The sequence below is a fragment of the Aquarana catesbeiana genome, linkage group LG11 (assembly GCF_042186555.1).
Source record: "Aquarana catesbeiana isolate 2022-GZ linkage group LG11, ASM4218655v1, whole genome shotgun sequence".
Lineage (NCBI taxonomy): Eukaryota > Metazoa > Chordata > Amphibia > Anura > Ranidae > Aquarana > Aquarana catesbeiana.
Window position 1 is genome coordinate 265,077,453 of NC_133334.1, and position 15,285 is coordinate 265,092,737.

Here is a 15,285-nt window from a genome sequence, read left to right on the forward strand (position 1 = left end):
AAAGGTGGGATATAGATAGAGATATCTCTATAGAGAGAGAGAGAGAGAGATATCTCTATAGAGAGAGAGAGAGAGAGAGAGAGATATCTCTATAGAGAGAGATATCTCTATAGATAGATAGATAGATATAGATATTGTGTGTGAACCCGGCCTCAATTATTTTGAACCTGGCACTTCAGCATGAGCGTCAGAGGACAAAGGTCCCTTAAAATCGGTCATTTGCTGCCTTGTGAATTGCTAGACTCAACACCCTTTCCTATTTTGTGTCATAGATTCTGTCCATCATGGAGACGGCTCACACTGACAACAATAGGAGGCCGAGTCATTCCGAGGTAAGGACCACATCTTTAGTTCTGCAGTGAGACCTGCCCTGGCTCTATGTATTCACAACTCTACCACCCTTATCTTTTTTTTTTTTGTTGTGGGTCTTGGTTAAGTCCCCCAGCCGCTCACCACCTCAGTCTGCTGACACGATCAGCAGAGACTCGTCGGAGTCCAGCCTCTCCTCGCTGTCCACCAGTGCTGGACAGGAAGACACTAAGAGCAAATATAAAGAGGTAAATTTATATGAATTTCTGTTGGATCACATCTCATTTCACTAGGAGGTAGACTCCATATTTGCCTAGAACTATATATATGGATGCTTTGCATAAGCTCTCTGGAAGTATGTGTGTGCATAGGTGTATTTTACAAGTACATTTTTTTTTTTTTTTTTTTGGAACAATGACTAGTGTTTAAGAAACAATACAATTTAAGTTTAACTAGTTCCCTACCGGGCCAAGTCTTGCATTTCTCTCCTACATGTACAAATCATCATTTTGTTGCTAGAAAATTTACTCAGAACCCCTAAACATTATTTTTATTTATATAAAATATATAGTGTAAGCGGAGGCCCTAGAGAATAAAATGGTGGGTGTTGCTACACGGTATTTGTGCAGCGATTTCTTTTTTTTTTTTTTTTTTTTTTTTTTTGCGGGCGTGACCTACGTGTTTGTTTCTGTACGAGGGGCGGTTTACATTTTTTTTTTTTTTTATATATTTATTTACACTTGAATTTTTTTGTTGATCACTTTTATCGCGATCACAAGAAATGTAAACATCCCTTGTGCTAGAAATAAGGCATGACAGGTCCTCTTTATGGAGAGATCTGGGGTCCTTTATCCTAGAAAGCATGAGATAAAAAAAAAAAAAAAAAAAAAAACTGGAAGTGAGGTCATGACGTTGCTTTCGGCCCCCCAGGAGCATAGGGATGGCCGGGGACCGTCTGGTCCACGGCCAGCACTGCGATAACTCGGCTAAAACGCTGGATCAGATACCAGGCTCTCCAATCACATGGAAGGGCCCGGAGAGGCATCAGTGGGCGGCAGGAAGGAGAGACGTCCCCTTCCGGTGCCTGTAAAAGCAGTTTAGCAGCTAATCAGCCGCTAGGATGGCTTTTACAAAAAAAAGAATCACCTGCTGAAAAATAAAAGATACTGGGATAATAGCTGCAGGCATCACTTCTAGGCTGACCTCTAATGTTGGGGAACACTATATCATTTTTACTGTATTTTGTACTGCATTTCTTTTCTGCTGCTATTATTCATTTAACTTCAAGATTATTACGAGCAATGTTGTTGTACAGAGCTGGGGGGGTGTTAAAAATGATTTGCTCAGGGTGTGAAATATGTTAGGTATGACTATTCATTATAATTTAAAACGTTCTGCAATTTAATTGTTAAAGTAGCAGTTTGGTCTACACGTAAAGGAAAGATGTGTATACCTACCTTAATCCAAGGGTGCTCTGGTCCAGTCACGTGGAGGGACAGCCAACAGTAGATGTCCCATAGTAAAGCTCCTTTTACATTAGTGCATCTCCAAAGTCGCATGATTTCCAGTGTGACTGTGGCCTTACTTTTCATTTTCTGTACCAAAGTCGCATCAAAAGTCGGACCAAAGTAGTTCAGGAACCTTTTCTGAAGTCGCAGCGACTTCAGTCGTGTCAGTAGGAATATCTCTCAGAAATGCATAGAATTTCACATGTCCTGCCACTTGGGGTCTTCCAAGTCGGATCTCAAGTCGCAGAAATGTGAAAGGAGCTTAAGGGCATTTTCACACTGAGGCAGTGGGGGCGTCGGTGGTAAAGCACCACTATTTTTAGCAGTGCTTTACCATTGTTTTAGTGGTGCTTTACCATCATTTTAGCGGCGCTTTTCGGACGCTTTTCAGCAGCTAGTGGGGCGCTTTTAACCCCCGCTTGCGGCCTAAGAAGGGGTTAATACCGCCTGTGTAGTGCCGCTACCGAAGCGCTTAGCAGGCGCTGCCCATTAATTTCAATGGGCAGGGACGCTTCAGGAGCGGTGTATGCACCGCTCCTAAAGCGCCCCAAAGATGCGGCTTGCAAGACTTTTTCTAACGTCCCCTAAGCGCACCGCCTCAGTGTATAAGCACTCGGGCGTTCACACTGGAGTGACGGGAGAGGCGCTTTACAGGCACTATTTTTAACGCTAAAACCCCTGTAAAGCGGCTTAGTGTGAAAGTAGCTTTAGTGTAAGGGTGACATCACTGCTCCGGCTCTGCAGCCTTTTGTCGCTGCTCTCTTCTCTCCCCTGCAGCCAGCTGCTGGGGATATCATGTAACTGAAGCACCCTTAGAATAGGTACATATACACATCTTTCCTTTACAGGCTAGTAAGTATAGGGCAGGGATATGCAATTAGCGGACCTCGAGCTGTTGAAAAACTACAAATCCCATCATGCCTCTGCCTCTGGGTGTCATGCTTGTGGTTGTCAGAGTCTTGCTATGCTTCGTGGGACTTGTAGTCTTGCAACAGCTGGAGGTCCCCTAATTGCATATCCCTGTTATATGGCTTAGAATGGGGGGTGGGAGCGGATTTAGGCTTGCTTAGGTTTAGAACAAACTTTTACTTTAATGCTAATGTACTGCAAACTGTAGGTAAATTATTTTTGGCAGTTATTCCCAAGACCTAAAAAATATTTCTTTGGGGTAAAAAGGGTGAGAAATGGTGAGAAAGGCTGACCTAAATTATCAAGTTACTGCTTTTTTGATTTTTTGGGGTTTTTTTTTTGTTTTTTTTTTTGTTTTTTTTTTTTACAGGTTGAGAAACTTTTAAGAGCCGTTTCTGATGGTGATTTGGAAATGGTAGGTCATTTATTGAACTTTCCTCAGACATCTGATACAAAATTTGCACAGGCTTCATTTGTTTCCTTTTTGCTTATTCCGGTCTGTTCCCCTAGGTGCGGTACCTCTTGGAGTGGGTTGATGATGACTATGAGGATGAGCTGGAAGATTCTTTGCTGGGGAAGAAAGAGTTTTGCCATCCATTGTGTCAGTGCCGGACCTGCGGTCCTGTTCAGAAGGTCAGTTTGGTTTTGTTTTATTCATAAAAATCATTGTATTTATATGTATTCATTATGTGAAGCACAATAATTCTGGGAGACCTTGCTGATTTCCACTGATCTCTAAGGACTTTGTCTCTTCCTATGAAGTTATAATTATTGCATCACTCTCATCATTTGATTCCCTAAGGTTTTGGTTATCATTTAAACCAGGGTTTCTCAACCAGGGTTCCATGGAATTCTAGGGTTCCGTCAGAGTTTGCTAGGGGTACCTTGAGCAATTTCTGCCTCTCAGATGTGTCCCCACTGATACCATTGATCTCTTTAGTTAGCTAGGGGGTAATTCTCACTGACCATCACACTAATGTATCGTGAGTTTATAGCTGTAGTAACCTTTAGCGGGGGTTCCCCGAGACTGGAAAGATATTTTACTGGTTCCTCTGTGTTGAAAAGGTTGAGGGAGGCTGCTTTAACCACTTGCCTACTGGGCACCTTTACCCCCTTCCCGCCCAGGCCAACTTTCAGCTGTCGCACTTTGAATGACAATTGCGCAGTCATGCAACACTGTACCCAAATAACATTTTAATAATTTTTGGAGACAGATAGAGCTTTCGTTTGGTGGTATTTAATAACCCCTGGGTTTTTCATTTTCTGCTAAAAAAACAAAAAAACAAAAAAAGATCCAAAGTTTTGAAAAAAAAAAAGTTTTTCTTAGTTTCTTTTAAAAAATTTTGAAGATAAGTAATTTTTTTTCTCCACTGATGTGCGCTGATGAGGCGGCACTGATGGGCAGCATGGATAGGTGGGCACTGATTGGCAGCACTTAATGGGCAATGAAAGGCGGCACTGATGGGCACTGTTGGGGCTGCACTGATCATCTGTGCAGATCTTCCCTGTGAGGAAATGCCGCTGATCGGCTCTCCTCTCCTCACACGCTGTCAGTGTGGAGAGAGGAAACCAGATAACCAGCATTTCCTTGTTTACATGTGATTAGACACAGCTGATCACATGGGTAAACAGCCTCGTCATCGGCTCTTTACCGGGATCGGTGATACGCCGTGTCCAAGGGACTGAGCGCACCACCGATTGTTGAGAGTGGGAAGACGTCCTAGACGTCCCAGAACGAGAGAGCCGCTGCCCGTCAATTGACAATTCGACGGGTGGGAGGTGGTTAAACCATCACTTGACTTTTCAATAGTTGAATCCTTTTGTCAGAACTGTAGGTGTGCAGTGGACTGCTGTCTCCCAGGGGCACGTTTTTTGCTTCTCTACTGAAATCCTGGTTAAACAGCTATATGCTGCCGGGCTCTGTGTGGCCATCGGCGCTGCTCAAGCCTAATTAAGGATCCGTATATGGTGGACGCCTTTTGGCCCCTTTTTGCTTCCTTCAGACCAGGACTATAAATTTTCATCTGCCTCTGCTTTCAGACACAGCTATCCTTGATCTACTCATAGCTCCCAAATTTACCGTTCATCTTATCGTGGGTATTATGATAATGTATCTCAAACTAAGATAGAGAAACATATTCTCTTATCTGTTTCGTCTCTGAACCTTGGTCGTGTCCTGAAGAAGCCTAACGGCGAAACGCGTAGACGCGCAAGGGCTCACTGCACATAAACACAGATGCACATATGCTACGTTTTTACCCTTTTTCTGATTATTCTATGTAAATGTTCATTTCAATGAAATTGATTGTTTGAAATAGATTTTCTCTCCATTGTTTCTTAGCCTTAAAAGTCCGCCCTTTTGGTAATACTTAGTACTACCTTTTTTCTGTCTCCTCAATATTCATGGACGTGGCTGTTTTAGTACCCTTTTCTTTCTAGTTTTTAAATGTTTCTAGTTTTTTTTGTATCTGTCTGCAGAAGCTGAGCAAGATTCCTTCCAATGGCCTCAGTGTCAACGTGACCAGCCGAGACGGTTTCACTCCTGTCCATATAACCAGTCTACACGGTCACACCATCCTTCTCTCTCTTCTGCTGAAACACGGGGCTCAAGTGGATGCTAAGAATGCTAACCGCGCAATACCTCTTCACCTTGCTTGCCACAAAGGACATCTGGATGTGAGTCTGGCTCCATTTTGTAGACATCGCTTTATGTTGAAACGTGTGCAAGCAACGCTTTTTAGACTGGATGCCCAGGTGACATCCCTTTTTCTGCAGTGTTCAGAATCTGCCCAATGGGGGAGCTATCATATTTGCACTGCTGGGTGGCTTTCAAATCTCCCGCTACTGTTGGTTTAACATGGAAAGATTTAATACTGAGGGACTGACTATGCTCTGCAATAGGAATTTCATTTATGGTAAGATACTCCCTAAGCCTTGTCTGCTAGAGGGATGCAGACACTGCAGTTTTCCTACTTAAACAGTGAGAATTGTTGGGATGGTTATATCGGACACAGGAATTAGTCTTAAAAGGACATGCGAAAACTGCAACAAAGTTTGTTTAAAAATCCTTGCAACGTCCATAGATAACCAATTCACTCCAAGTGATATTTTATCGGAAGGGGTAATTTGGTGGTTGAGTTGCCTGGGAGTTCTTATACAGTAAAACCTTGGATTGCGAGCATAATTTGTTTCAGAAACATGCTTTTAATCCAAAACACTTGTATATCAAAGTAAATTTCCCCAAAAGAAATAATGGAAACTCAAATGATTCGTTCCACAACCATTTATTCATAAATCCTTCAGATTATAGTCCATATAAAAAGATTATAGCCATGTGACCAGGTTGTGTAACCATAAAATGTCCATCTACAAATGGAAGTCTCCACAAGGGGATTAGAAGCAAAATCCAGCAGGAGCTCCAGAGTATAAAAGAGAAGAGAGGCGCCTCTAAGTGTAGCAATATGTTGCTAAATGGTTGTACCTTCATTAAATTTAACCATATTGCTACATTTGGAGGTGCCTTACTTCTCATTTTTACTCAGTTGTGACATGACGCTACTTGTATATCAATTCAAAATTTATTAAAAATGTTTGCTTGTCTTGCAAAACGCTCTCAATCCAAAGTTTTACTGTACTTCCTTGTAAATAATGGTGCAAATAAATGTTATTTTGAAGGTGGTTATGGATCCCCTCTATTTATTGCACCTATGTATTAACTTGTCTATTCCTATCGCTAGTCTATTAAATCTCTGATGACATGTTACTGTTGATATCACAATAATACAAGGTTAGCTTTGAAACCAAGCACGTTGCTTAATAAAACAAAGTCTTATTTATTTCCCAAGAAAATAGGAAACGCTAACATGAAAATACTAAATAAAGATATTACAACTATATACCAACAGAACACATACAAGAATATCAAGGATTCTTATCACAATGCTTTCCTCGAGGCTTTGCATCGTCAGGCTGGGCTCCGATGGCAAAGAGAGGGAGCCATGCGGCTCAGGCAAAAGCCAAGAGCGATGAGGGATGAATTCCTTCCTGTGTGCCCTGCCCTTTTTACACATTTATTCAGACCCATTCGTAACCACCCCCACTAACCTCCTGTCCAATGAGATATTGCCAAGAGGTAGTCCTTTTTAATATCTTATATTACTGTCTGTCCTGCTGTATTGGCCTCTAGGGGCAGCATTGTCCATGTATGTATCCTGGGTAATCTTCAATGCCTTTGATCTTTTGATCTTATGTAGCAGGACATTCAGCAATCATCTTGTCGGCTATGGTCCCTTTCAAGTTTGCGTTATAACAGATGGTTCGGAGCCTTGATGGAGGCCTGATCTACACAAAGCTTTGATGTGCAACTTGTTACATTCCAGACCTGGTAGCAACCAGGAAGAACGTCAGACCTTTACCCTTTAAAGCCATGGAACTGCAAGGATCAGCATGGCTGATCTTTGGGAATAGGAAAGATATGTAGAAACTCCAGAAATATGACATTAGACCATGTTGCCTTCCAACACCACAGCAGCAAGATCTTTTGAGTCCTACTTATGCTGCAGTAGGTGTGATGCAGCGTGTTCCCACTCCCCCCTGGGCTGTCTGGATAGCTAAAAAGTAATACCAACATGGAGAGTGGGACACATCTGTAAAAACTTGGCAGGTGTCTTGTATCTCACTGATCTATTTTGTTTCAACAGGTGGTGAAGATCTTGATGGAGTACAGCACTGGGAAAAATAAGAGAGACGTGCATGGCAATACACCTCTTATGTACGCTTGTATGGGAAACAATCTGGAAATTGCATCACTATTACTGGAGGTAGGGGGGTCTCCCAGTTGCAGTGGCCACCAGACTTGTCCTGACATTTTGTAAATGACGAGACTGATCTAACCATCCTTTTGCAGTTGTGCATTATAGGGAATAAAGGGTCATTCCATGCACAGAAGATACTTGTGTCTTAACCAGTTCCCGACCACCCTATAGCAGTTTTATTGCTACAAGGCGGCCGCGCTGTGCAGGATCACGCATATATACGTGATCCTTCACTTGTGGGTATCGGGCGCTAGTGCGCGCTGCCAGTGATTCGCTCTCGCTATGATTGTGCACATCAGATTAGGACACAGGCAGAACAGCAGCCTGCCTATGAAATTTCTGTTCGTAAGGAAGGCATGGATCCTGTGTTTCTGCAAAGCAGGGATAAGGATCTATGCCTTTCCCTAGTAAAAAACACTTCCCACACTACACCAAAACACTAGCTAGGCTCGCAGTTAAGCCTTTGATCGCCCCTGATGTTAACCCCTTCCCGGTCTGTTATTAGTACAGTGCATATTTTTAGCACTGTATTAGTGTCACTGGTCCCCAAAAAAATAGTGCAGTCCCGCTATAAGTCACTGATCGCCGCCATTACTAGTAACAAAAATTAAATAAAAATTCCATAAAAATATATCATAATTTGTAGACGCTATGACTTTTGCGCAAACCAATCACTATACGCTTATTGGGGGTTTTGTTCACAAAAACATGTAACATAATACATATTGGCCTAAATTAATGAAGAAATTCGATTTTTTTTTTTTTTTTTTTTTTCATTTTGCTATTGGATATGTTTTATAGCAGAACGTAAAAAAAAAAGTTTTCTTTTTCAAAATTGTCAGTCGTTTTTTGTTTTTTATAGCGCAAAAAATAAACAGAGGTGATCAAACACCACCAAAAGAAAGCTCTATTTGTGGGAAAAAAAGGACATAAATTTTATTTGGGTACAGTATCGCAAAACCGAGCGTTTGTCAGTTAAAGTAACACAGCACAAAATGGCCTGGTCATGAAGGGGGGTAAATCTTCTGGAGCAGAAGTGGTTGAAGTTTTCCAGTGATTTGACTTCAACTAGTTAATTTGGGCCGAGCTGGCCGAAACAAACTTTTTCCCTTACATTACTATATGGCCACTGTGTGTTCTGTATCATACTGTTGTAGCATTAGCAACATTCAGTATGCGGCGCTGTGTTTCGCAGCAGTGCGAGCGATTTTCCCGTCTGCTGCCGGAACAAAACTGAGTTGGCTTGAATGCGCCTACACCATTCATGAGAACACTTATACTTTTATTTTAAAAAATACAAGGCTTGCTCTGATGGGCCGAGGTGGGGAGGCAAGCAGATGACAACACTCTTTCCACCTTGGCCAATTGGAGAAATGGTGGAGATGCATTCATTTAGTTCTGGCAGCAGACAGGAAGCAACTTGTACTGCTGCCAGTACACAGGGCTGCTTTACTATGTACTGCTACTACAATATGATACAGCGGCCGCATAGTATTGTAATGGAAGTACATTTAACATCAAATGAAAGCTGGAAATTCTACTTTTAAGGTGGAGTCTGGTGGGCTGAGTCGCTAGCTGGCTATACAGCACATTCCTAAAGTATCCAGTCCCCCTTCACTTTTTTTCAATTTTGTTATGTTGCAGTCTGATAATACAATTGTTCATATTCAAGTTTTTTTTTCTCACTATTCTACATGCAGTAACCCATAATGACAAAGTGAAAACAGAATTTTATAAATGTCTGTAAATTTAATAAAGAAAAAAACTGAAATATCACATGTATTTAAGTATTCAGACCCCTTACTCAGTACTTTGTTGAAACACTTTTGGCAGCAACTACAGCCTCGAGTCTTTTTGGATATGACGCGACAAGCTTTGCACACCTTGGTGGGGGGATTTTCTGCCGTTCTTTGCAAATCCTTTCAAGCTGAGTCAGGTTGGATGGGGACTGTTGGTGGACCTGACCATTTTTCAGGTCTCTTCAGAGATGTTCAGTAGGGTGCACCAAACTTCTTTCATTTGAGAATTATGGAAGCCACCATGCTCTTGGGAACTTTCGATGCAGCAGATTTTTTTTGTAGCCTTCCCCACATCTGTGCCTTGCAACTATCCTGTCTCTGAGCTCAGCAGGCAATTCCTTTTGACCTCATGACTTTTGCTCTGATACAGTATGCATTGTCAGCTGTGTGAGGCCTTTTATAGAGATGTGTATGCCTTTCCAAATCCTGTCCAATCAATTTAATTTATCACAGGTAGACGCCAATCAAGGTGTAGAAACATCTCAGCAATGATCAAGAGAAATGATGCACCTGAGCTAAATTTCAAGTGTTGTTGGAAAGAGTCTGAATACTTATGCCAATGTGATATTTCACAGTGCATCGTTCTGTAATTGTCGTCCTGTCCCACCACCCCAATCCCCCTATTGTCTGAGCCCCCCTGTGCGCCCAGACAGGAGGCCCAGTAGTAACCCCCTATCGGTGTCCCTGGTGGTGATACACCCACAGGGCTGAAGCCTTGACTTTCTGGGCTCACAAGAAGCGGGCTGAATGACAGCAGGCTGGGGAAAAGGATCAGTGCTGGATGACTGGAGAAGTGAGACAGCACGAGAGATAAGTTTAGTATTGCAGCAAAAGCTACACTTTGTTATTTAATCCCTGTGTAAGCTGTGACCGTATTTAGGCCTGGCAATTGGCCGCTCAGGCCAAAGCACTGTGATTGTACTTTATACTTCATTTTGTAGTGTTTTACATTTACAAACATTTTTTTATCTGATGTATACTGAATGGAATGAATACTTGAAATCCCACAAACAGCAGGACATGTGAATATTATTGCTTTTCTTTACAGGTTGGCCTTGTTTGTAGTTTTATTTTTAAATCCCTAAGTGCTAATTCACACCAGATGCAGTTCCGTGCGCTTTTTTTCTGCACTAAGGGCCAGTTCACACCACAAAAATGCATTCTGGATCAGTTTTTGCTTCTAGTTCCCTACCACACACAGTTCCAGTGCGGTTTTGATAAAATTTGCTAGGTTCCAGTACAGTTCTGTACAGAAAAAATGCAGCACGCTTTTTTTTTTTTTTTTTTTTCTGCACCGGAAACTTATCGTAAACTGACTGCACATTGGAAAACATGGAAAACACTGCATTTTTAGTGCAGGAAAAAAAGCGCACAGAACTGCATCTGGTGTGAACTAGCACTAAGTCCAGTGTTTTCCATATATATTCTTTAGTTCACACCAGTGCTGTCAGTTTCCAGTGCAGAAAAAAAAAAAAAGAGCATGCTGCATTTTTTTCTGTACAGAACTGTACTGGAACCTAGCAAATTGTATCAAGAATGCACTGGAACTTCTGGTGCAGAAACTGACCGAAACTGACTGCATTGGTGTGAACTAGAGCCATTGGAATACATGGAAAACACTGTGCATGCATTTTTAGTGCAAAAAAACCACTTACGGAACTGCATCTGGTGTGAACTGTTCCTTAAAGAAAAAAAATAATAAATTCTCCTCTTTACTCTCTCTCCAGCATGGAGCATCTGTTGATCTCTGCAATGTGAAAGGGAACACAGCACTACATGAGTCCGTCCGCAGAAATCACGAGGGGTTAGTGAAGCTGCTGCTGTTTTATGGGGCGGCGGTGGACATCAGGAATAAGCGGCAGTACTCCCCTTTGGACTATGCAAAAGAGGTACACAATCTCATTCATGATGTGCATAATTGGTTTATCTTGGTTTTTCTAGTGACCGCAGTCTTGCTGTGTTTCGGGAGTTTATGTAAAATGAGAATCTGTCGATTTTCCCGTTCAGGGCAGAGCTACAGATTCTTTATAAAAGGCCCCTCCGCAATACCCTGCCTCTTCGTGCCTCTGCCCGAGCCCTGGTTTTACTCCCTTTGTAAGCTGTGACAGTATTTAGGCCACTCAGGACAGAGCACCTCATCCTGGCTACCTATAAATGCACTAAATACCGTATTTATTGGCGTATAACGTGCACCCCAATTTAAGAGGGAAGTTTCGGGGGGGAAATTTTTTTTTTTTTTTTTTAAATAAACCACTTTGAAGCAAAATAATGGTCAGTGAGCATCAATGCAGCTTGGTTAGTGGCCATCTGCAGCATCAATGCAGCCTAATCTGTGCCCATCTGCAGCTTCAGTGCAGCCTGATTTGTGCCCATCTGCAGCATTGCTCCTCACTGCAGCCTGATCAGTGTCCATCTGCAGCCTTTCCAAAGTAGACAAAGCCAGATCTCCTGTGTACTTGGCTCAGGTTCACGCCCAGTCCCGCCCCTTGCTCGGATACTATGATGGACATAACGCCGGTCCAATGCCGGGACGTCAATGCTAGGAGCCGCCTAGGGGGCGGGACTGGGCGTGGCTACGAGCCGAGTACATAGGTGATCCGGCTCTGTCTATTTTGGCTGCGCTCGTCCCCTCCTTCCCCTCGGTGGCAGCCTATATCGGCGTATAGCACGCACACGCAGTTTTTCCCCCCTATTTTAAGGGGGAAAAAGTGAGTGTTATACGCCAATAAATACGGTAATATATACAAATATAACAAAATCCCGTGTTCAAAAAATGTAAGAAAATATAACAAAATGTTGCTGCTGTACACTCTTAGTGATTTCACCACACCAAATGACACATGAAATAACCCATATAGTGCAGTGCAACTGAATTCCTATAGATTCTGTGCTTAGAGTTAATCCATTGTATACAAGAAAAATATCACAAAGCAAAGTCCATAAAACATGTCTATTCCACCGCTGTGCTCTTCCGTCCCCAATCGGTTAATGATGCCAAAAAGTGCACACCACCACCGACTGAAAAACCTAATGAGATGAGTGCATAGTCACTGTAAAAAAATCACTGTGATATACTTTGCAACAATCTCCTTCCTCCCCACCTGGGATTCAGCTCAGTTACCACGTCTCTTTGTTCAGTGGACCACATGTAATCACAAATGCAGACCACATGGTGCTCTCCATTTTAAACATATACAGTGGGGCAAAAAAGTATTTAGTCAGCCACCACTTGTGCAAGTTCTCCCACTTAAAAAGATGAGAGAGGCCTGTAATTGTCATCATAGGTATACCTCAACTATGAGAGACAAAATGTGGAAACAAATCCAGACAATCACATGGTCTGATTTTTGAAAGAATTTATTTGCAAATTATGGTGGAAAATAAGTATTTGGTCAATATCAAAAGTTCATCTCAATACTTTGTTATATATCCTTTGTTGGCAATGACAGAGGTCAAACGTTTTCTGTAAGTCTTCACAAGGTTGTCACACACTGTTGCTGGTATGTTGGCCCATTCCTCCATGCAGAGCTCCTCTAGAGCAGTGATGGTTTGGGGCTGCCGCTGGGCAACACGGACTTTCAACTCCCTCCAAAGGTTTTCTATGGGGTTGAGATCTGAAGACTGGCTAGGCCACTCCAGGACCTTGAAATGCTTCTTACGAAGCCACTCTTTCGTTGTCCGGGCGGTGTGTTTGGGATCATTGTCATGCTGAAAGACCCAGCCACGTTTCATCTTCAATGCCCTTGCTGAGGGGAGGAGGTTTGCACTCAAAATCTCATGATACATGGCCCCATTCATTCTTTCATGTACGCAGATCAGTTGTCCTGTTCCCTTTGCAGAGAAACAGCCCCAAAGCATGATGTTGCCACCCCCATGCTTCACAGTAGGTATGGTGTTCTTTGGTTGCAACTCAGCATTCTCTCTCCTCCAAACACGACGAGTTGTGTTTCTACCAAACAGTTCTACTTTGGTTTTATCTGACCATATGACATTCTCCTAATCCTCTTCTGGATCATCCAAATGCTCTCTAGCAAACCTCAGATGGGCCTGGACATATACTGGCTTAAGCAGGGGGACACGTCTGGCACTGCAGGATCTGAGTCCCTGGCGGCGTAGTGTGTTACTGATGGTAGCCTTTGTTACATTGGTCCCAGCTCTCTGAAGGTCATTCACTAGGTCCCCCTGTGTGGTTCTGGGATTTTTGCTCACCGTTCTTGTGATCATTTTGACCCCACAGGGTGAGATCTTGCATGGAGCCCCAGATAGAGGGAGATTATCAGTGGTCTTGTATGTCTTCCATTTTCTAATTATTGCTCCCACAGTTGATTTCTTCACACCAAGCTGCTTGCCTATTACAGATTCAGTCTTCCCAGCCTGGTGCAGGTCTACAATTTTGTTTCTGGTGTCCTTTGACAGCTCTTTGGTCTTCACCATAGTGGAGTTTGGAGTGTGACTGTTTGAGGTTGTGGACAGGTGCCTTTTATACTGATAACAAGTTCAAGCAGGTGCCATTTAATACAGGTAATGAGTGGAGAACAGAGGAGCCTCTTAAAGATGAAGATACAGGTCTGTGAGAGCCAGAAATCTTGCTTGTTTGTAGGTGACCAAATACTTATTTTCCACCATAATTTCCAAATAAATTCTTTCAAAAATCAGACAATGTGATTTGTCTGGATTTGTTTCCACATTTTGTCTCTCATAGTTGAGGTATACCTATGATGACAATTACAGGCCTCTCTCATCTTTTTAAGTGGGAGAACTTGCACAATTGGTGGCTGACTAAATACTTTTTTTGCCCCACTGTATTTAATAAAATTGCCCCATTAAAACACACTTGCAAGATATGCAATTTAAAAAACACCTCCTACGTCTGCTCGTTCACCACTCTACACGGATCGCGGTGGCTGCATGAAGTCACGGGCTCGGCTCCTCCCTCCTATATGCGTATTGCCCTCTCATTGGGCTTCTTCAATAGGTCTACTACTACAACCTACTGAAGAAGCCCTGAATTGGGGTAAATAATATGTTTTGGTTTTTTTATTCATTAAAGTGTTTTTTTTTTTTTTTTCCCAAAAACCGCTGTGCAAATACCACGTGACATAAGAAATTGCGACGATCGCCATTTTACTCCTTAGGGTCTCTGCTAAAAAAAAAAAAAAATGTATAATGTTTGGGGATTATAAGTAATTTTTCTAGCAAAAAATACTGATTTAAACTGTAAACAAAAAAAGTGCCAGAAAAAGCCTGGTCTTCAAGTGGTTAAGAAATATACTGTACTGGTGGACATGCTTTTTTGTTTCATTTTGATTTTTTTTTTTTTTTTTCCTTTTTAGAACTCCAAAATCAAACAGCTTCTTCTGTCTGCACTCCACAGTGTAGTAGCGGATATCGGGTCAGCGTCATCACTGGAACAATCACAGCATATTAGAAAGAAATGTAGGTTTGCTATTCCAGAAAGGGAACCCATGCATGTATGATCTGAAACGATTTTGATACAGTATGTAAGTGGTGGACTGCAACACAGTATATGTAATACCGGCTCTGTCTCCAGCAGTACGGAGTATTTCAGGAGAGGAAAGGTAGATAAAGGAGCAGAGTCCTCCAGCAGTACAGAATATTTCAGCGGAGGAGAAGTAGAGAAAGGAGCAGAGTCTTCCAGCAGTGCAGAGTATTTCAGAAGAGGAGAAATCTAGAAAGGAGCAGTGTCTTCCAGCAATACAGAATATTTCAGTGGAGGAGAAGTAGAGAAAGGAGCAGAGCCCTCCAGCAGTGCAGAGTTTTTCAGCAGAAGAGAAATCTAGAAAGGAGCAGAGTCGTCCAGCAGTGCAGAGTATTTCAGCAAGGGAGAAGTAGAGAAAGGAGCAGGAGAAGTAGAGAAAGGAGCAGAGTCCTCCAGAAGCGCAGGATTTTTCAGCAGAGAAGAAATCTAGAAAGGAGCAGAGTATT

The 15,285-nt window shown here is 42.4% G+C and overlaps 1 protein-coding gene across 1 annotated transcript in view; it reads left to right on the forward strand.

The window, feature by feature from the left end:
• The window catches only part of ANKRD27 (ankyrin repeat domain 27), a 105,989-nt gene that overhangs the window by 79,317 nt on the left and 11,387 nt on the right, over positions 1-15,285 (forward strand). The window contains 8 exon segments of the mRNA XM_073605799.1: positions 273-332; positions 438-557; positions 3,097-3,141; positions 3,237-3,359; positions 5,205-5,402; positions 7,427-7,546; positions 11,067-11,228; positions 14,673-14,775. Coding sequence (XP_073461900.1) covers positions 273-332; positions 438-557; positions 3,097-3,141; positions 3,237-3,359; positions 5,205-5,402; positions 7,427-7,546; positions 11,067-11,228; positions 14,673-14,775 — 931 coding nt within the window.